The sequence below is a fragment of the Seriola dumerili genome, unplaced genomic scaffold (genome assembly GCF_002260705.1).
Source record: "Seriola dumerili isolate Sdu_G_001 unplaced genomic scaffold, Sdu_1.0 BDQW01000044.1, whole genome shotgun sequence".
Classification (NCBI taxonomy): domain Eukaryota; kingdom Metazoa; phylum Chordata; class Actinopteri; order Carangiformes; family Carangidae; genus Seriola; species Seriola dumerili.
The window spans coordinates 2,965,806-2,988,178 of record NW_019174299.1 but is presented as its reverse complement, the minus strand read 5'-3'; the positions used below and the strand labels follow the sequence as shown (position 1 = coordinate 2,988,178).

Below are 22,373 nucleotides of genomic sequence, written 5' to 3'. Positions count from 1 at the left end.
ATCTCTTATAAACACAATAGTGTTAGTGTTGGTTTGTGTTTCATTTATCAATCATTCATAAATCCTAATAGTAAAAATGATCAAATTACTGACATGAATGTCTTACTGACCTAAATATTTTGTAAATGCAATGTCTGTATCCTGGGTAACTAAAATTAGAATAGACTTGGCAACCAGTGACAACTAACCAGAAGTTCAATCAACCAATCAGAAGGAGAAGAAGGTCAGAGGTGTAGTTCCTCTTCATCTATCCCCACTAGAAAGTTAATATTATGCACTTCTGTATAAAAAAAAAAACAACCTTTTTTAGGGTTATTGTTACCAATATGACCGTTTATGGTGATTTTATGTTTGATTAAGTCATTTCATTCAGTCCAAGTTCACATGCATCTCACTGCAGTGTCAATAAGGAAGGTCTTATACCATACCAAGGAATGTTTGCATATTAATGTCTGCAAAGTCATGCTCTTATACAACATCATATTTGATAGTTGAGAAGCCGTGCTCATAAATCAAGTTTGGCCTCCTCACGGAGCTCCGTCACAGGCCCACAGGTCATCCTTCATATTACAGAGTAGCGTCTCGGCTATGACGAACCTGAAACTCCTCAGCTTCTTCATTGGTTTATTTCCACAGTAATTCTGTGTATTGATAAAGTGTCATGGTTCATGGAAAAAGCCATACCCTTGTATGCGCAGTATGTAGCAGCTCCACCCCACGGGCCTCCATGCACTTTGAGGCCTCGCTGACTGACATTGATATGTGTCAGAGGATCCCTCAGAGGGAAGCTACTGTACAGATTTATTCACTCAGTGCAGGGTCATAGCGCCCTCCGGTGGAAGGGAGGGTAATCATTACACCCCCACACCCCCACCCCCAACCATCTCTACTCATTTCATTTCCAGAACTCCCTCCCTGATGAGAGGATACTGCTCAGTTTCTTTAATATCTGAAATAATTCAAGAATAATTGTCTTATCTTTTTCACAGTGGTTTTCATTAATTAAGAGGTTATTTGAATGATCGGCAATACAAAAAAGACCTGTGATGGAAGTTAGTGCATGAGGGACGGGACGGGGTGGGGGGGTGGGGTGGGGGTGAGGTTGGGTGGTGGGGCTCAGAGCACCAAGCTGTTGTATTAATCTGCAAATTTTCTCAGATGACGCAAAGACTGTGACTTTGCCTCCCGTCCCCTCTTCATCTCCACATCCCTCCTCTCTCCGTGTCTCTCCCCGATGCCTCGCTCTTGTCGGATGGGAGATAGCATCACACAGCAGGTAAGCCTGGTCGCCTCCTTGTTGCAGTTTTTTTTTTTTTTTACCCTCCCATTCATTCACTGCTGACACCATTTCTCACCTTTGACTGAGTGATTTTGATTTGTTTGGTGTCTCAGAATGGCTCAGTTTGATTGTCTGGGGCTCAGTCGTTTATGATTATTGGCTTATTGTGCGATGTTTTGCCCATGTTTTATTTTTGTTTGCAGTAATTCGGAATCAGCAGCTAGTTTGTGATACCTGGTTTCCAAAGTTCGCTGCAGAGGGGATTTCCGCTTTTTAAATCTGCTGTTTGAACATGTGGCATCTGTAATATCTTACCAGTTATCAGCATTGTCTTAGCATGCTGTCTGCTGTCAGAGAGAAGAGGAATCAGAGAGATTTAAGGAGTTTCCAAGGCGTCTGTTGGCCAAATGAGAGGATGGATTTACTGTACAGAGGGAAATAGCTGTGCAAAATTCAGTCCTGCTGGTGTGAGGAGCGATAGAGAAGCTGCGACGACAGATCAAAAAGGAAAAAGAGGAAAAAAGAAGGGAAGCAAGAGGAGAAAGAGAGAGTTTATAAATAGCAGAGCTTTACAAGGGTGAAGAGAGCAGATGTGATAGACAGTCTGTGCTTAAGGAGTTCAAACAACAGATTAATACACTCAGATTATCGTCCGAGAGAGGTGGGGGGGGGGGGGGGGTGCTGGACACGTGGGCACACAACACACACTCACACACACACAGATGCAGACTAAATCACACAGACACATGTGAAACATACTCATCACACACAAGCTCAAGCATTTTCTCTCACTCACACTTTATTACTCAATTTCACATACTGACAATGACTCTCAGACACACACACACACACACACACACACACTAATCCTTCCCGTGAAAGTTTCTGGCTGTATCTTCCTCTCTTTTCAAACATCCATTTTACTCTGAAACATTTTGTTGATTAGTTAATGGACATAAATATTCTGATAATTGATTAATGATTCCAGTCATTTATCCACAATGCCAATTTCATGGTTCCAGCTTTTTAAATGTGAAGATTTTCTGCTTTTCTGTTTTGTGTCATTGCAAATTTGAATTTTGGAAACCTTTTTTTTTCAGGCAAAACAAAACACATGTCACATTGAGCTCCGGGAAGTCTGGATGGATATTTTTTATGCTTTTTGACATTTTACAATATTTACATGATTGTATGTATACAGTAATCTCACTCACACTGTGTCCACTCAGATTAACAATTTCTCAAATATAGAATAAAATGAATGATCAATCTTAATCAATGTAGTTTTCCAAAAGTTTTAAATATTCACAACTCAAAGCTTCATCTGGACACACTTTCCCATAAATGTAACCACTAAAATTGCAAAAAACAAGCAGGAAACCACTGATGCTAAAAGTCAGTAAAATGATCTTTTTTTCCTGATGTTAGTTGAAAGTCAAATAAACATGTCAAGTGAGGACGTACGGACCCATGTGGTCACATCCAACCACTGAGAGTCCAATTTGATTCTGACCTAAAGGGTTAATACACATCGTGTAACCCCCCCCCGCTGTGAATACCATGAAGCAGACACGTGTTTGATGGCAGTTGTGCATATGTTGAGGGAATTAGGTACCACTCTGCTTTGAAGTGTATGGCTACTCAGAAATATGTGTGTGAGAGACGCTGTGCTACATGCAGTGTTTCTGTGAAATCATGCATCTAGATTATGTGCATCTGCAGAGGTTTAGATGCACCCAGTTGGGCTGACAAGCTGAATTACCAAAATGTCTATTATGAAATTATATATTTTTTCAATTAAAAAGAGAGGTGATGCAAAAATGAATCAATATTGAGAGTAATTGTTTGTTGTAGCCCTAAACCCAGGGCTTATTGAACCTTGCTTTGTTTGAATCACTTAGTCGACAGAAAATATAATCAATTTTGATAATCGATTGATTATTTTTCAAGCAGAAATACTAAAGATCCTCTATTTCCAGCTCCTGAAAGGTGAATTTACTGCTTGTCCTAATCTTATGTGATAGTAAACTGGGTATCTGTAGGTTTTGGACTCTGTAGTATAGTTGGTGGCAGTCAGTGCATGCTTTTCTTATTGAAAGTGGTCCGAGTGACTCTGTGGTGAACAAAAAATAAACACTATTCATCAATCAGCACTAGGTGAGGTTTGCCCTCATGCACAGGTCAAGGAAGGAAAGGGGGGGGGGGCAGTGGGAGCAAGAGATGGTAAATGTGGCACATGCTAATTGAGAGTGCCAATTTAAGGATTACCGGGAAAGGAGTTTTGAATGAGATTGATTGGGACTGCAGGCGAGAGACTGGTGGAGACACCAACGGCAACATTAGGTCAAGTGCATGCAGGAACTACTAGTAGCAGCGTGATGTTGGCATATACTCCACTGCATAATTGCGTTGTGAACAAGAGAGAGGAGAGGAACAGCCAAGAGAAGATCAGAAGAAGAAAAGAAGTACAGGGATCAGTCAAGGACGAGGAATCATGTTAACATCAGTGAAGCTTTCAATTGGTGAAGACTGCACTGTCAGACTGGGAAGGAAATTTGGCTGTGGACTCAGCCGCTGGGACTGGGCCACACCCAGATAGGGCTGGGGAAAACTTTGTGGATGTTTAGACGATCCACCGGCCCATCAGGTTTTGTCCAGGAAGTCTTGATAGTCAGTCCAACTATGGTGGAGAGACCTCTGAGACTTGAAAGACATGAAAACAGATGCAGAGATTGCTTTGTTTCTGCTTGACAGGTGGGTAACATTAGTTTTGCTCTGTTCACAAACACAATAGGTCAGTATTGTTTTGTCCTGTTTACTAATGTTTGTGATAGCTAATCACAACTTGTAAGTTAGCAAGCAGGTACCAGTATCACACTGTGTGTCCAGTAATGTAAAATTATCTCCCCAGGGAGATTACTTTCTAGTAGGGCGAAACAATAAAAAGTAGAGAATATGATTTGTAGGCCGAGGAATCTCTGAAGCACCGCAACGCTTATGGTGCTAACAATGCACCTCAATGTTGTGTCACATTTTACCCATTTTTTAAAAATTGCAGCTCCTGCTATTTTTTCCAACTCCTGCGATTTGGAAATTACACTTAGGCATATTGCGATTTCAATTACATTTCAATGAATTGTGCAGCCCTACTGTGTAGTTTGCCATGATATGCTGTTGGTGTGGTGCTAGCAGGAGAGTATTGCTGTCTGCAGCTGCTGTGCTGGCTATGGGAAACTGCCTCGTCCTCTCTGCATGTTAGCTTTGCAGCAGCAACTGTAGCCACAGTTCGCTGTCTTGTTGTTTTTTCTATATCATGTATTTGTCTGTACAACATGTGAAGGGATTTATAGCCATGAAAACCGAAAAACAGCAGAGCAACGGTAACGTTGCCTATCTTGTTAGTTTAGCAGCAAACTTACAGTCCTCTCCTTTGTCACTGTAGTTTTGTAAAAACAATCTAAACAACTAACGCTCACGAGTTTTTCTTCCGTTGTGTTTTGGGTGTTGTTAGTTTGATGATGTTTTATATTATAAGGATTGGTTTGCTTCAGCTTTGAGAAAGAGTATCAACTTCCACGCCATATAAGATGATCTGGATTCCGTCGTTGCCTTAGCAATGCGGGTCCATGAATTTGGGGGGCAGAGCATCTGAAGAAGCACTGAAGAGAGCAAATATCAATATGTCTTTTTTTCCGGAATTGCTTACTCTTCTTTTAGTGCAAAGTAGTGAACTGCATGAATTTCATGATACTAAATGCTGATATGACGTGGTCAGGAAAGCCACACAATTAAATTTTCATGTTTATTCATTTCTAGCCAGATGTGTGTTTGACACCAGTACATCATGTAGTGTGTTGTAGTGCAGTGTTGTATTGCTGCAGTGACCATCCTCATCTCCCTCTGTTGTACAAGGGGAGGATGGAGGGGAGGGGTGAGGATTATATCTCGAGCCCTTTGCAAAGCTCACACCAAACAATCAACCATTGGAAATAATCCTCTGAAACACACAGACACCAGCACACAGTTACAAACACACACACACACACATGGATGTCTGCTTAATAATATATTACAATACATATTTCTAAATTCCACACACATAGATTCAAAGAAAATCTACACATCGCGGAAATTTGTTTCATCTCCTCAGTGAGCAGTTAAGCGTCTATAAATATGAACAACCTCTAGCCTCAAGATAAAATTGATAAAGTCAAGGTTTTTTTTATTGTTTCGATGATGTCCACTCAAAGCATATGTACAGTATATAGTAAAAGAGAGAATTTAGTAGGGGTTGGGTTGGAAATAGAGGTTCCAGTGATCGGATATTCTCTTCAAGTAGCTAAAATGTCTAAAATTACAAAAATCATCGCATTTAGGGCTAAGTAACAACTAGAAGTTGTTTTCACAGATAATTAACTACCAATTATTTCTTGACTGATAGATTTAGATAGATTTAGATTTATTGCTATCACTTAATTTCTTCTACTGAAGCTAGAATGCTAACTGGCTAGCTTCGTCTTGTCTAGTCTTGTCACTTTCTGATACTGAGTCACTGCAGCGCCGAGTCTGCCCTGAAGAAGTAGCACTTATCAAAGAGCATATTATAACATTTTGTATTGTAAATGCAATGATGTCTGAAGCTATCAGCAAGACTGGTAAGTAAACAGCTGTTAACGCTAATGCTGGCTATGTAGCAATAGCAAAACTAACAAATAGCTCCTTTAAGGTTCAATGTCAGCTAGAGTCTCATTTCCACACACATGCTTGACATATATACAGGAAACTAATGTTCTTCATGGAGCTCAATGCAACATTGAACCAAGATTAAAGACATTAAATTTACTATAAATATATATTTAAAGTGTTATAGTGTAGTATATACATGTAAATAGAGTAAAACTAAAAACTGTAAACTAAAAAAATAAACATAAACAAACAGCACAGAGTCTTAAGGGAAAGGGTGAACAATCCTACATTAACAGCATGTAGTCTCTATTTCTATTGGCTATAAAGGCTAAGTAGATACATACAGAACAGATAGAGTCAGTGAAACCACATCCAGATTCTCATGTTTTATCACAGATAATAACAAACTTAGTGTGAGGTCAGTTAAGATCAGAGGCAGGCAGATTGGGAGGGAGGACTTATAGCTGTATAGCCAACATGCATCTGTCTGATCTCTTGAATTAACATCCGCGATTGGTTAGAGACCTGGTTGGATCATTAATGTGGACGACCATAAGTGGATACAAGAAGAGGGATTGACAATCCTGTGACAGCCAGGCTGAAATCAGTTCTGAGGCAGTTTTGTCGTGTCCTGCTCTGGTGGTATGTGCACCTTTATCTACAGCAGCTCGTGCACATTTACAGTAATCAAAGCCTGCTCTTCTGGGAGATTAACGCATTCTGTCATCGCGGCCCATCCTCCTGGAAACCATGACGATTAAGAAGATGTGTCGTAAGTACATGACTGGATGTGGAGATTGATTGTGATGGTTATCACGCACTGCATAGGTCATCATCACACATCTGATGGACTAGCAGAGTATTTACATTGACGACCCCCATGTTTATCCAGTTGCCATTATTTTTGAAAGTCGCTGTGGGAGACTTTCTGTTTTACGGCTTCATTTGGCCCATAAGAGCATGTCACTACCCTACCAGCTGGGGTTAGTTCCTTGTTTCTTTGCTCCAAACTTGGCTCACTTTGAAGTCAGTCCACCTTCATTCTTGTGCTTTTTTTCTTTTGCTTCCATCACTAACATGTGTTTCCAAAGCTCTCACAAAGACTAGGCTTCCCTTCAAAGGGGAATGCCTCCTGGTCTGCAGCCTACCTGGCAGAGTAGTAATACCTGTGTCGCGTTGCTGTGAAATCTAGGATTTACTGTAAGCTTCCTGACTAAACAAGCTGAACCCGCTGTCTTGAATTGCTGTGTTTTATTAGGGACTCTTAGCTGTCATATGACGTAACAGACCTGTCTATGACCAGTCGTTCCTCTCCTGGCTGTTGCTCTGATACTCTAAACAGCATCTGTTTCTTGTACTTTGCTGAGTACTTTTCAGGGAAGACATTAGAAACTTAGAAGTCAGATTCAACCCTATAAGGCTGTAAATATATTCCGCTTTCCTCAGCTGAAAGAGAGCCACTGGGACTGTTCAGTAAGAGCTGGTTCCTAGAGGCCAGCTAGGTTTCGTCTTGAGCCAGGTCTGACATTTCCTGGAGCAGGAAAATAATCTGTGTGTTGGGGAAAGAAGACAGATTTGCAGAAAGCTCTAGGTCCTTCAGTATGTCCTTGCAGCTTATATTCGTCAGTGCCGCCCTCCTCGCAGAACACATGCTGTTGCTTCATTATTTCTGACCTGCTCAGGGAACAAAGGTTTAATATCCAGCGCTCACTCCTAGAGAGGATGACGGGCAGCCTTATTCTCACTGTATTATTCTGTACACATGTAACAGGAGTTTAAATGGATTTATGTGTTTTTGGAAATGTGTGACCTTTCCTAGATCAGAATGGAATAACCTGCATCTGTAAAATGTCAGTTTGTCACAAACCAAGAAAAACAGCCTTGATCCTAGCTTAGACCATGTATCAATTTTGAATGTACCCACCAGGTTTTGAGAGGATTTTATCTGCCCACAGTGGTCGTTGAACCCTATCAGCAAATAGAGGAAAGGGTCAAATCTTTCAAAACTTTCAACCACCTTGTCCATGAGTGAATTTCAAGAAAAACGACTGTGAGAATGTCTTTCTCACTCCCATTCCCCTCAGAAGACTCGTATAAATGAAGTGCATGTGACCAACTGATGTTACCAAACAATGTTCATGCTAAGAATGACATAAGGATTGAAAAGAGGATTTGTGAAGACTATAACAGTGGAACCCCCTCCCCCTCCTCTCTTCAGTACTCCCTTCACCGAGGATTATACCTCTGCAATTGAAACTTGGCAGGGCATTCTCCGCCCCAAAATACAACATTTCAGATCACACAGGCAATCTGCCTTTGTGCCTGGACTGGCGACTGTTGCAGAGACTATAGCAAGGGGCAGAGATATGGCCAAAGGGAGCAAGAGATGAGAGAGTGGAGGTGAAAGCGTGGCACCAGACAAACTAGTAGGTAACAATTTTCATGCCCCCTCCTTGTCTACTCTACTTTTGGTAAATGTGTGCGACTGTATCCCTAGCGCTGCAGAAAATGCCATCGGCACAGCTGATGGATTATAATCATATCTGATTGCAATTGTCTCACTGAGTCGGATTGTTTGTAAATGTGAGATTCATACTTCTGACAAGGGTTTGGCATGGCCATGCTGCTTTCCAGATGTGTTTATATACGATTAATGTTTAGAGATGTAGTCGGTGGGGTCTTTGTCGAGTAGAAATGTGTAGTGTTATTGGACAGTGGACACATTCTTACTTGTTGACTCTTCATGTTGATGGTGATGACTTTGCCTCAGAGGGAAATTAGATTGCTTTAGTAACAATCCTGTGTTGACACACAAGGACCAAAATAGACTTGAAGTGATAATTACTAACAGTTGACAGGTGTTTATGGCTCTAGGGTGAGAGTTCAAAATGATCAAGTAGAGTTAAATTGACTGCCTAATGATGGGTTTTCATCAGTTTTTCACTATTTGCATCCTCTCTTATTATTCACACTACTGAGGAGACAGTAGTGAGACACATCATACTTGAATTTCATCAAAACTAAATTATCCTTCAGGGATGGCAATGTCAATCTGTTGGTCCACCACTTTCATCCAGACTGACATATCTCAACAATTATTGGATGGATTGCCATAATGTTTTGTACAGTCATTCATGATCCCCAGGGGATGAACCCTAATGACTTTGGTGATTCCTTGATTTTTTCTGTAGTACTACCAGCAGAGCAAAGTTTTTATACATCTCATGAAATGTATAAATGTTGACTTGATGGATTGGCACAGCATTTTGCAGAGGCATTTATGGTTCCCAGACCATGTATCCTAATAAATTTAACAATTCCCCTGACTCCTCCAGCACCAGCATGTGGCTGACATTTGTGGTTTTGGGTGAAATCTCTCAGTAACTACTGGAAGGAAGAAAAAATGCCCCATGACCACAAAGTTTAGTTCTACAATCATGTGTCATCTTGTTCCATCATCAGGATTCATGACCGAAACTAATGACATTCACATCAACCGTAGCCAACTTTGTGTCTAATTAGCAAACATTAGCTTATTAACACACTAAACTAAGATGGTGAACATGATAAACATTATACCTGCTAATCATCAGCATGTTAGCATTGTCATTGTGATCATGTCAGCATGCTCATAGTATCATTCACTTCAAAGCACCACTATAATGGTGGTGTGGCCACAAGCAGGGGGGGGGCAGGAAATATGGTGGGTAGGGTTGTAAACATAAACTGCAGGGGCTAGCATGGCTAGTGTGCTAACCACAGCAGTCCACAAATTTGGAAATTATAAAGAATTTTAGCAAATGCTTTACTGTCATTAATGTCTGTCATTGTCCTTACTTATTCTTTCACCTGCAACAAATATATATATATATCGTGTTTCCTGAATCAGTCAGTCCCACCCCCTCTCTCAAACTCGCTGGACATTTGCGAGCTTCACAATGTTGTGTTTCGAATGTCAGATGGAATTTTGTGCGAAGCAGAAGCCCAATTTGCGACCACAAGAAAATATCTCTCCCTGTTCCACATCGAAATTAATGGGAAGTGAATTTGGGTCTGACTACAGCTTCAGTCTTGTTCTTTCCTGTACTTTTCCAACATGAATTTAGCCATTAAGTAACTTCCACTCAAGCCTGTGTCAAGTCCTGTCAGACCTGTCAGTCACAGGTGGGCCAACAGCCAGGGGCCACATCTCATGGCTCCTTGCTGACTCATTCTTTACTGCACTCATCAACTATATCTCTTCCTTAATCAGCAGCTCCATATTTTGTGTAGTATTTAGATTCTGGCAGTTTCTGCCTTTTCCATTTAGAGGATGATGCACAGATTACATCTCTTGAATTGTTTCTTCATGTCCTGTTTAGCCATCGCCTGCTGTGTTTGGGTTGCCTGCAGTTATGCTTCTTTACTTGCCTTAGGAACCACAGCCAAATACTCAAAAGGCATTCTTGTTGTGTGAGTGAGTGGTAGGTGTCTCTAATCCCCATTTAAGAGCAGTCAGCCACCCAGAATGGTAACAATGTGAATCCTCACTAGCTACAGGAGAGGAATGTTTTGTTAAGATGGTCTATAAACAATCCAGAGTCTTCATATTTGACAAATCAGTTAAAAGATCCATGGGTGCATCATTAACCAACACTTAATACTGTGCACGCCAGTGCATGCTAAAGGATGTTGAAGCATGTGTCCTCCCAGCAATAAACCCATTCCTCCCACTGTCTCCACAGGCAGGATGACAAACCAGCCAACAGCCAACCAGTCCAACACAAACAAGGAGAAGGAGAAAGAAGAAAACCAGCGAGATGACAACACAGAGGTTGCGTATAAAGATGCTGGCCACTGCAGCCGCAACACTCACAACCTGCTGCTGGGACTCACTGTTATGGGTATGCATGGACTGGGAAACTGCAATTTCTATCAGCTTGTGTACCTCAAAATGGATTGTAATCGGAATAAACGTTAAGGCATCTTATGACTTCAGAAACATTTGACAAAAAAACCCATAATTTCAGCTTTTGGTTAACATAATTAAACATGCCAGATCCCAAAATTCCTGCATTCTTTACTGTTTGAATAGAATTGAATTTGTGGTCAGTATTATAGACATTTGTGCTGCAGCAAATATTAACACGCACGATCCTAAATGTACAGACTCCATGATCATTTTCCCACGGGACATCTGAGGCTTGTTGTTGTCATTAGTCTTCCTCTGTAAACACTTTGGTATGTTTCTGCATAGCTGCGTTCGTTGTCAAAAAAAAAAGCCCTGCGAAGTCAAGAAGTGTGTTATTTTGGTCGGTCATTTATCACACAGATTCAAACCCAGATTTAAACCCGTTTACATTACAGTAGACGCTTCTCATCAGTCAGAGGTCTCTTACATGTCAGATATGAAACAACACAGTTTTGGGGGCCAGAGGAGTAGGTCAGTGTGTCCACCAGTACAGTATAAACTGAGGGTCTGTCATCTCAAGGTTTCTGAAAACTATTTTAGATATTTCTGATATTTGGGGTTGATATATTGCACCAATCTAACTAAGTACACAGAGTAGCATTTATCCATGATTTTCTACTTCTCAAGAATCATGGGACTGTGAAACTCTGCTGAACCCAGACTAATGAGCAGCTCTTTGAGGCCACGGGACTGAACAGACTTTTTAAATGGTTTGAGAAACTAATGTGGACCTAATTTGCAAAATTATTGCGGAACAAAAACAAAACTTAATAATTTAATAATGTAATAACATTGATAATGATAGTTATTTTAGTAAAAATACATAGTTTTATCCCTACTTGAAAAAAAAAACTTTTCCAAAAAATTACTCTGAATAATGAACTCTCTCCTCTCCTCAGGTGTTGTTATGGGGGCGGTGTTTGGGATGCTGCTGCGCTACATGAAGGTGACGGACAGCTCTGTCCTCACTATGATTTCCTTCCCTGGAGAAATCCTCATGAGGATGCTGAAAATGCTCATCCTGCCTCTAATCATCTCCAGTCTTATCACGGGTGTGGCACTACACACATGTGCAAGCACACACACACACACACATCCAATGTACAGTAAGGTACATGTGGTATAAGTATAGCATTCTTTGGAGTGAAGCCGAAGAATAACTGATTTGTTTGTCTACACCACAAGAAATGTTGGTAAATCAGTCTCTCAGATCAACATTTGTATTCACCGTCAAATACCTATACAAATATTGGATGGATTGGGTTGTAACGTGGAACAGATATTTATCCCCAGAAGATGAATCTTTAATAACTCTGGTGATCCTCAGACTTTTCATTTAGCACCACTAACAGATCAAACTGTACTCGGAGAAAAGTGCTGCTAAACATTAGCATGCATACTAAGGAATATAAAATGCTAAATGTTACACCCCAATTAAATGTGGACATGTTAGGTAATGTACATAAGTTAACATTCTTATGTTAGTCTTTAAGATTTTTTTTTTATTGCTGGAACCAGACGTTGCTTAATAAACTATATATTGCATAATATGGAAATGCTAAAGTTTACACTAAATATCAGTATGTTAACTGTACGTAACACTCTTACGTTAGCATGTCAAGAGCAGTTTTGAAACCAAGACAATTCACAGTACATAGTGCTGACTGTAGCTAACTAGTTAATGCATCCAACAAAGACAGATAACAGGGTGGGAACATGTGGGACCAGAATACTGCAATTGTCAAACTTCCAGGAAAAACCACACTCATTGTCTCTGTGGACATTTACAGGGATCCTTTTGATTTTCAGTGAATGTGGACACTAATGGCCATCTGTCTCTTTCAGGGCTGGCTGGTTTAGACGCCCGTTCCAGTGGCAGGATGGGTAGTAGAGCCATGGTGTACTACATGTCCACCACGGTTATCGCTGCCATCCTCGGGGTCATCCTGGTTTTGGGGATCCACCCGGGGAACCCAAAACTGAGAGCGGGCGCATCGGGCACAGCCCCAAAGAGCCAGGAGGTCAGCAGTCTTGACGCCTTCCTCGACCTGATCCGCAACCTCTTCCCTGAGAACCTGGTGCAGGCCTGTTTCCAACAGGTACGTCTGGTTTCATTACTCTGTCCTGTTGCAAGCATCAACAAACATAACAAATATGGAATAAATGTAAATTGATAATTAATAAAAATGTGTTATTTTTCAGTCCATCATTAGTTCTTAGTTTGTCTTATAATGAAACATGCATTATTCAACTTTGAGGTAAAGCTGAACGATCTACGCTGAAAAACAGATTCAGTAGAGTGGTTTTCAACAGTGAGTTTTAGTGTCCAGTAAAGCTATTTGAGAAGTTATACCACTGTAGTCAAAGATAACTGTCATCCAGTCTGTGTTCAAAGTTGACAAAACATCTCACAAGGAGGTACATTTAGTATCTGTTCTGGAGCTTTCGGTCATGTCAAACAACCCTCTGCAATTCCATAACAACTGACTGAACTGATGGTTAAATATTAGAAAGTCCCCTCCGAGTTCCTCTGAAAAGGCTTTTAAGTCATCATCATGTCTGTACAAGGGATCAGTGAGAAGTTTGACAGGATGAAGGAACTGCAGGGAGATGTTAACTACTGGTGATTCTCTGGAGAACCCAGTTGTCCTCCAGACTTCATACACAATGTTTTCTACATGTGTTCTACCACCAGCAGCTAGTTAGCTTAGCTTGACAGAAAGACTGGGAACAGGTCTAGCATCTGTAAAGCTCACAAATTAACATGCTGGATCTGTGAGTGTGTGCAGGACTATTTCTTGCCTGTGTTTACACAAACCAGACATTTTAATTAGTGTCAGTAGCTGTGTGTTTACCATATAGATGTGAGAGTAGTATCACCTCTCAGCATTTAACAAAATTTAAAACTATTCCTCTAAAGATTTGGTTTTTAATTCAAATACATTAAACTTAAACTAGAATTTAAGACAACTGAAGTCATGTTTCACATATTTATTGTACTGCTGAAACAATGATTAGTTGATACAAAATTAAAGTAAATTTATCAAACATTTGGTGTCATCTCTTTATCAATTGTTTGTTTGTTTCATACCATTGTAAATTAAATACTTGTTCTACTTTTTGACTGATAAAACAAGCGACTTGAAGGAATCACTCCAGGCTCAGATAAGCTGATATTTTAATCTGTCATTATTTTGGGCCTTTTAAATGCCAAACAGTTAATTAAGTTAATACATAAGCGGCTGTTTCTTCAAAAATAATTCAGACCAGTAATTGCAACCCTAGTTTAAGTGTTTGAATTGAACGTCCATATCTTCTCTCTGTCATGCGTGTGTCTGAATGATTAGAAGCAGTTGTCTGTGTTTGACTGGCTGAGGATCAGCCCTTCTGCTACTGCTAATCTCTTTACATCTGTAACGCCACATCCTTATTTACCACAGTTATGCATCTGCTGGTGAACAGGGAGCACTGCGGAGAACGAGTTTATAGACTCCTCTCTCTCTTCTCTCCTCCCTGCGGTATCCTCTGTTTTCTCTCTTTGTCTTTGTGCCTTTCTTCACTGCTCTCTCTGTTCTGTCTACATCTCTGTTTTACTGCTTCTTTTGTTTGTACTCATCGGGGATTCTTTGAAGTCATAAAGGGCATAATCGCTTTTGCAGGAAGGATTCGTCCTTCACTTTTCAACCTTTCAGCCATCCTGTCTTCCTTTTCTTTCTCTTTGTTGTCTTTATGTGAGAATCTCATGTTCCCCCTTTGGCTTTTTTCTTTAAACACAGTTTATAGTTCATTGTGCTGCTGCCAAGCTTTTGTTTGCTCTCACACCAAACGAGTTACACAATCGGAGTTTTGCTATGTGAACTGGAATCATGTCAGTTCAGTTTTAGTCTGAACCCCCTGTTTCATCTGAATGTGGTTCTCTCCTCCCTCCAGGTTCAGACGGTGCTGAAGAAGGTGCCGGTTGTAGCACCAAACCAGACTGAGCCCATTTTAGTGAACAGAAAGAAACTGGAATACAAATGGGGCATGAACGTCCTTGGTGAGTTGATGACAGCATATGCTTCGTGCTGTCCTTCATGCTTAGTTTACTTTTTTTTCTTTTCTTTTCTTTTTTTTTTTTTTTTTTTTTTTTGCATTTGCATTGTGTGTGTTTTACTCCGCTGCATGTTGGAGTTTCCGCTGACGTGCCGCTTTGTGTCTTCCTCAAGGCTTGATTGGCTTCTTCATCACCTTTGGTATCTGCATGGGCAGGATGGGCGAGCGGGGGAAGATCATGTGCGACTTCTTCAACATCCTCAATGAAATTATCATGACGATGGTGTCTCTGATAATGTGGTCAGTGTTTTGTTTTCCCCTGTGCGTGTTTGTGTTTGTCTATCTGCGCGTTTGCAAGCATGCACAACACGCGTCTCTGTTTTTGCTCATGTTGGCCAACGGCTGCATTGCTTTGACATTCTGGAGATACCACACAAGGAGGTCGGTGACAGTGATGGATAGGGTGAACACTGTGCATGAGACAAATTGTGGGACCAAGCAACAGGGTTGGACAGGGAAGACTGAAAAGGAGAGAGAGGAAGAGGAAGAGGGAGAAAGTGTGTTAGTGAAGGACACGGACAGATGGAAAGAGAGAGAGGGTTTCCCTGGGTCATGCTGGAGTCTGTGGTATGCTGGGGAGTAGCAGGAGCCAGGGCCCGGAACAATGTTGTGGGTTCCCAGGGGAGGCGTGGTGGAAGATCTCCAAAATGTAATGGATCCACCAACGGCAGAGGAGCCACTTGGCAGCAGAGCAGAAAGCAGATGCGGGCAGGAGGGACAGCGGGACGTGGAAAGATGCGTGTGAGAGCATGCTTCAGAGAGCGGTGCGCGCCTTGAGGCTTCGCAGGACCCCGGCTAGTCGCACAGAGAGCCAGAGTGTAGTGGCACTCAGAGCGGGGATGGGAAGGGAGGGGAAGGGGGTGGGGGGTGGGGGGGGGTGGTTGGAAGAAACACAGCAGGATTCTTGTCTTGCAGCTCTCCTAGGCCATCTACATGTGCAGCTGGACACCAAAGGAATTGCGTCCTTGTTCGTATCACTCTCTCAGTATAAACAGATTACTCATGCGCCTATGGAGCCAGCCAAACACCGAGTCCAGTGTATACAAAAACACGTATCATACGAGGAACACATCCATCAGATCATATACGCGGCATACTCCACCAAACAACTGTCAGCGAATGCCAGCGTCAGGGTTGAGCTTGCAGCTGACCTGAGGGAGCAGGCCGCTGTCATGATGAGACCTGCTTTGACTCGGACCAGGAAGAGCTTAAAGGGGAACACCGCTTTAATTCACATGTCCCACAGCGGTCTGTGCTCATGAACAACTGCACTCCAAAGCTGGAAACTAGAGATCCAAGAATGTGTCATGTCTTCAAGTGGAGAAAAGGCCTCCTTTGACATTGAATTAAGATTGATTAGGTGTTGGGCTGACATTTCACACTAACACGAGGGGGGAAAATTTTTTTTTTTTTCTTTGTCAGAGAAATTGGTCTTCATTTTTAGCTGAAAGCTGATAAACACACTTGTGCAGCAGCTCCAAAAAGAGGATGGTTTACTTTTTATCAACTAAAATGAAAACTATGAGAGTTCTGCAGTAATGAAGAATCAAGGAGTAAAAACATGTTGTGTGTGATGTAAGATAAGAAGAAGAAAGTCAGCAGCAGTAGATCTTCAGTTTTCATTTTCAAGCTTCAAGCACAAATAAACTTCAGAGAAAGAAAGAAAGAAAGAAAGAAAGAAAGAAAGAAAGAAAGAAAGAAAGAAAGAAAGAAAGAAGAAAAGCACTGTTTTCAGACCTGGTGGTTTTTCACCATTTCTAATGTTTTATAGACCAAATGATCATCAATCAATTAAATAAACTGCAGATTAATTGATAATGTAAATAATCATTAACTCATAATCATTGCAGACCTTAAATATATGATGTTGTTTTTGTTGTTTGATTTGCCCAGAAGAATCATCCCAGATATTAAAAGTGCTTTACATACAAGAAATTATTGAAAATTATTTATACTCCAGCCACATACAGTTATTAATAAAGTATAGGAAATATGTGAAAGAATATGCAGAAAGATGATGTGACTAATAGAAAATAAAACCACTGTTTTATCGAAACCATATCCAGTCATTTTCTCCCCATCTCTGTGTTCAGGTACTCTCCTGTTGGCATCGCATCTCTGATCGCGGGGAAGATTGCGGCCATCGGAGACCTGGAGATGGTGGCCAGACAGCTCGGCATGTACATGGTGACCGTCATTGTGGGCCTGGTGATCCACGGCGGCTTGATCCTACCTGCTATATTCTTCGGCATCACCAGAAAAAGCCCCTTTGCTTTCTACTCTGGAATCTTCCAGGCTTGGATCACCGCTTTGGGCACTGCTAGCAGGTATGACAGCCTGCAGGAAGTATGTCTGTGTGTGTGTGTGTGTGTGTGTGTGTGTGTGTGTGTGTGTGTGTGTGTTCTGTTTGGGCATGTGTTAACACATGTGTGTCACATGTTTCTTTTACAACATCTATTCCTCTTGCAGCTGCTGTAGTTACTGTGATTGATCGGCGTAGCCTGCCACTTGTTTTCAGTTATTTTGGTAAAATCTAAAAGGGCAAAGAGGCAAATTCTGTATTTACACAACTGAACTGACAAATCAGGACAGCAGAGCCAAATGTGTGTAAGCGCAGGCTATCACAGACAAGTCCGTGTCTGATAGATCCTGTGTTGTGGATGTCTGAGCCCTTGGATTAGCCGTCACCAGCCAAACTGTCCCTGCTGTATCCTGCCTGGGTCGGCTTGGCTTGGCTTGGCTTGGCTCGGCTCGGCTCGGCTTGGCCAGTCTGGGATTCTGCATTTCTGCTGAAACCAACTGTCATTTTGGCACATTACTGAGGCTTTGGTGAATATGGGTAATCCTATCAACGTTTTCTCTAATTATATTATGACCCGAGCTAAGCAGGGCCAGAATCAAATTCCTTTAATTCACATGTTGGAGGATTGCAACAGTGGCCTACACCAGCTGTTAGGAAGAGGCTGTCAGCCGACTCAAATTTCTACTGCTTTTTTTTTTTTTTTTGTCTCTACCCCAAACATTACCCCTACACATCCCTCCTCACCTCTACACTTCTGTCTTTCACCACCTGTCCGCCTATTTTATGTCCTTCAACAGACACTTTGCTCCTGTTCTTTGTACATCTGCACCTTTTTTTTTTTTCTGACTCATCATCTCGTGGCGCCTTCTGTTCTCAGTGCAGGGACGTTACCCGTCACCTTCCGCTGCCTGGAGGAAAATCTAAAGATTGATAAACGCGTGACTCGCTTCGTGCTGCCCATAGGTGCCACCATCAACATGGACGGCACGGCGCTGTATGAGGCCGTGGCAGCCATCTTTATTGCCCAGATGAATGACATCAGCCTGGATGGCGGACAGATTATTACTGTCAGGTAAGGCACATGGGGGACGGCCTCTCTTAGTGGATTAGTTTCCAGTTTTGATAGTCTTGAGAACAGTGATATTAAGGTGTCAGTATACTCCATCAGATGGTTGAGTGGCCTCTTATCTTAATTTAGCTGAATAATAACAATTTGACTTAAAAGCCTATTATAGGCTATTTGTGCAGCAATTACACTGATCTTCTTGTGTTTTTTTTGTCCTGTAGCTATGTATGTGTTCGTCTTGCTGTTGCAACTACGCAGTCAATGTGACAGTGAGAGTTTGAAAGTTTTTACAGAGGAGGTAAAAGAGATAAAAGGCCTAACGTGTGTTACATTGTCCAGTAATCTGAACTTTACTTCAGATGTGATATGCACCAAAGCTCCACCCCTCTTTTGGTAATTTCACAACATATAAAGTCTTGCAGTGCATAAAAGTTTGGGAACCCCCAGATGAAATTATTTCTTTTATACCATATCAACATTTTTATTGGATTTTGCACGGCTCTAGCTGTGAATAGTTAAAAGTAGTTCTAAGTGTCTGTTTTAACTGTTGAGATTTTCAAGTTAAAAATGTTTGCAAGGGGCCACACGCTGCGTAACTCCAACTTGTCATTAAAACATTTCTCATTGTAAATATACTATTGTAAGCATGCAGTCAAAGTGACTAATGTAAACAAAATCCAGGAGACAATGTTACGTGACTTACATCAATTTTAGGTATTATACTGTATTGTCTAGAGATCAATGGCAGTCTCTGTGTGAATGCGAAATCGTTTCTGAGGTTTCACCAAAACATTTAAGTCTGATTGGAACCAGTCTACTTGGACCAGACGGTGATTGTTGTGGAGTTACAAATGATGTTCAGCACTTTGAGGGTTGTTTATTGTAGGTCTTTTATCAATCACTGTTTACCACCAAATTCCCAAATCTAATTTTCCAAAAGTTCAATAAGAATTGTTCTAAAATAAAATCCACATGTGCTGTGTAAATGTCTTGAACGCCCTACTGAATGTCCCAGCTGCTGTGGAGTCATATTTGGTGCTGTGGTTTCTCAAAAACGATTGAGATGTAATACAGATCTCTGAAATCAGACAGAACAGCATCGTGCAGTAAATAAACTGTCCAAACTGGCCTGCAGTCACAGCGGGCACCAACATGAACTAAACTTTCCGCACATATACGGCGTTTATATGATGTGGTAAATTTAACACATACCACACCTCGTATAAATCTGTTGTCCAGCGGAGGGTCTTGTTTTTTAATCCCATAACTCACCTTCTGCAATTATCTGAATGTATCTCTGTGAAGGAGAACGGTGAAATATCTACTGTGACATTAAAATAAATCCATACTAAATGTATGGTAACTGTAACTGTGATAATCCTACAATTATCATGCCAACTCATTCACAGCCTTTCAGTCTAAATCCAAGTGGTATCCAGTACCTTTTAGGGCTCTTCCACACCAAGTTTATTGGCTTTATTGGCGGCCATTCAGCCGAGTAAGCGTGCTGAATCAGCAGCGAAGGCACTCGGTGAGCTCTCTGAATGCCTCTTCAACCCCGTGAATCAGCAATTCCCACTATTAAATGTGGTTTCACCTCTGCCTTTTCTGTTGTTGCCACAGTCTGACATCACCGTGGTCTGTAAGTTACTGACAATGATCCTTTGACTGAAACGTTTCGCTTTCTCTTCGCATTTAATCGCCTTTTGCCCATGGAATAAATGAACTCTTCTTGCATCTGTCAAGAGGGCAAACCCTTTTACAGTTGTTCAAGAGTGACGCAATGAAATGTTCAACTTTATAGCAACTTTTTTTTATCAGGCATGTTCTCAATTCATATAACAAGTACATGAAACTGTTTCTCAGATACAGAACTTGCACGTCGCCCATTAACTGTAGTCCTTGTCCAAGTCCAAGTACACAAGGTAATGTGGGGTGAGGTACACAAAACATTACAAGTACTTTGTTGGCCTCACATCTTGGAGGTTGCATAAAGACCTTAAAACACTTGCCAGAGAGAAAAAGTTTTAACCATTGCATTGATGGAAAAAAACCTTTTTCCAGGTCCTTGCCTCAGCATGAAGATGGTTATGCTTCCTTGTCTCTCCTCCGCAGTATGACCGCTACCCTGGCCAGTGTTGGAGCTGCCAGTATTCCCAGTGCTGGACTGGTGACTATGCTGCTGATCCTGACGGCTGTTGGCTTGCCCACCCAGGACATCAGTCTGCTCATCGCTGTCGACTGGCTGCTGTGAGTCAGGTGTCCGATAGGTGGAGGGCATATGAGTAGAGACATTTGATGAGGGGGATTGTAAAAAATATTGGTGTTATTCAGCTGTTGTTGGGTCTCCTCATTTCACTCGCTGACACTGATACTGTTTGTCCACTCAGTGACAGAATGCGTACCTCCATCAATGTGGTGGGCGACTCATTCGGTGCCGGGATCGTGGACCACTTGTCCAAGGCAGAGCTCACAGAACTCGACGCGGCGGAAATGCAAATACTCCCGCCAGAGGAGGAGCTCGATTTCATCCCTCCGCCGCCGATCCTCACAGAGATGGACCTGATCGACCCTCTCAAACCGCCCGAGCTGCCACCTCGCTCCCCTCGCCCACCCAAACAAAACCACCATGGCCACGGCTTCTCCCAGTCCCACTCCATCACTTACTCCCCGTCCCGTTCTGTCCGATCTCCATCACCTCGCTCCATCCGTTCTCCCTCTCCGCGCTCCGTCTGCTCCCATTCTCCCCGGCCTTTCCGTACTCATTCACCACGCCTCCTCCGCAGGACGGAACCGGGCTACTGTGCTCTGCCCAGCCATGATAACCAGGTATCTACCCGCCACTGCTTCTTCAGTTTGTAGTGTAACGTCTCAGATTACATGCGTAACACAATGCTGACACGCTATTTGATTTCATGTTGATGTGTGGCGACTAATATTTTGTACCTTCTTGCTCCTTGAGGAAGTTTGTGTTTTGCAATGCAAGTTGGTCAAAGATTGATTAGTTTATATGGATGGATGGATGGATGGATGGATGGATGGATGGATAGATAGATAGATAGATAGATAGATACCACCATGCTTCACCATTGAGATAGTATTGGGCAGGTGGTGAGGGGTTTTGTCCAGACATGACACTTAGAATTGAGAACAGATGAAACATAAATATATTAACTCAGCTTTGTATTTGGAGGCTTATATCTTATAGCTTTTTTTTGCCTTAGCATGGTACGATTAGCGTTAGCATGGGGCACCAGAGTCCAAGATCTACCAGGGATCTGTTCTTATATGTTTTCAGGTAAAATGACTATCTCTCCAAACCCTGGTGGATTCCTTGAACGTTTAGCTTGTATTCAGTTTGTCAGTCACTTGGTACCGGCCACGTGGTCTGCCTGATCTCATCTGTGTGTCACTTTGCTTTCTCAGATTCCCACACTGCCTCGCTGCTACAGAGAAAGAGACCGGGAACGGGAGCGACTGAGGCGAGAGAGTGAAACTGAGGAGGAGGAGGAGAGGGAGAGGGTTTTGGGTGAAGTAAGCGACGGCGAGGAGAGTGATGACACTGCTTATGATCGGAGGCACGCCATCCCACCAGGCGACCTACCATGATTTGGATTTTTACCACCACAAAGCTTCCCCATCAATTTGTTTCCATTTTATGACAGCTTTCCCCACTTTAGTGCACCACTCTGCTTTTTAGCAACAGTCCAGCAGAGGTCCACAGTGGATTTCCAGCTGGTTACGTTGCTACTTCTTATATCTGTTATGAGTTCAGTGAACCTGGTCGACAGGACTGATTGATAAGCTCACTTTGAGTGTAATATTCATAGATATTAAAATGTTGTAATGACAACATGCTGTAACATTCCTGAAAACCAGCCCTGACATTTGGTTTTCTGCAACAGAGCTTAAATGGAGCGTTGTTTCCCTTGTTTAATCATCTGATTTCCTTTTTATAACTCTGTTACTGTGTTGATTTGTCATTTTATAACCAAAC

General features: G+C 41.9%; 1 protein-coding gene across 1 annotated transcript; it reads left to right on the top strand.

Annotated features, from left to right (window-relative positions):
* The first annotated feature begins 1,229 nt into the window (after nt 1–1,229).
* On the top strand, nt 1,230–21,985 carry LOC111217575 (excitatory amino acid transporter 2-like). Its single transcript, XM_022739509.1, has 11 exons — nt 1,230–1,276; nt 10,690–10,848; nt 11,816–11,968; nt 12,762–13,015; nt 14,847–14,952; nt 15,122–15,248; nt 17,102–17,335; nt 18,188–18,382; nt 20,492–20,626; nt 20,767–21,205; nt 21,803–21,985. The coding sequence occupies exons 2-11, from the start codon at nt 10,695–10,697 to the stop codon at nt 21,983–21,985; spliced, it is 1,980 nt and encodes a 659-aa protein (XP_022595230.1). The 5' UTR covers nt 1,230–1,276; nt 10,690–10,694.
* Nucleotides 21,986–22,373: the final 388 nt, after the last annotated feature.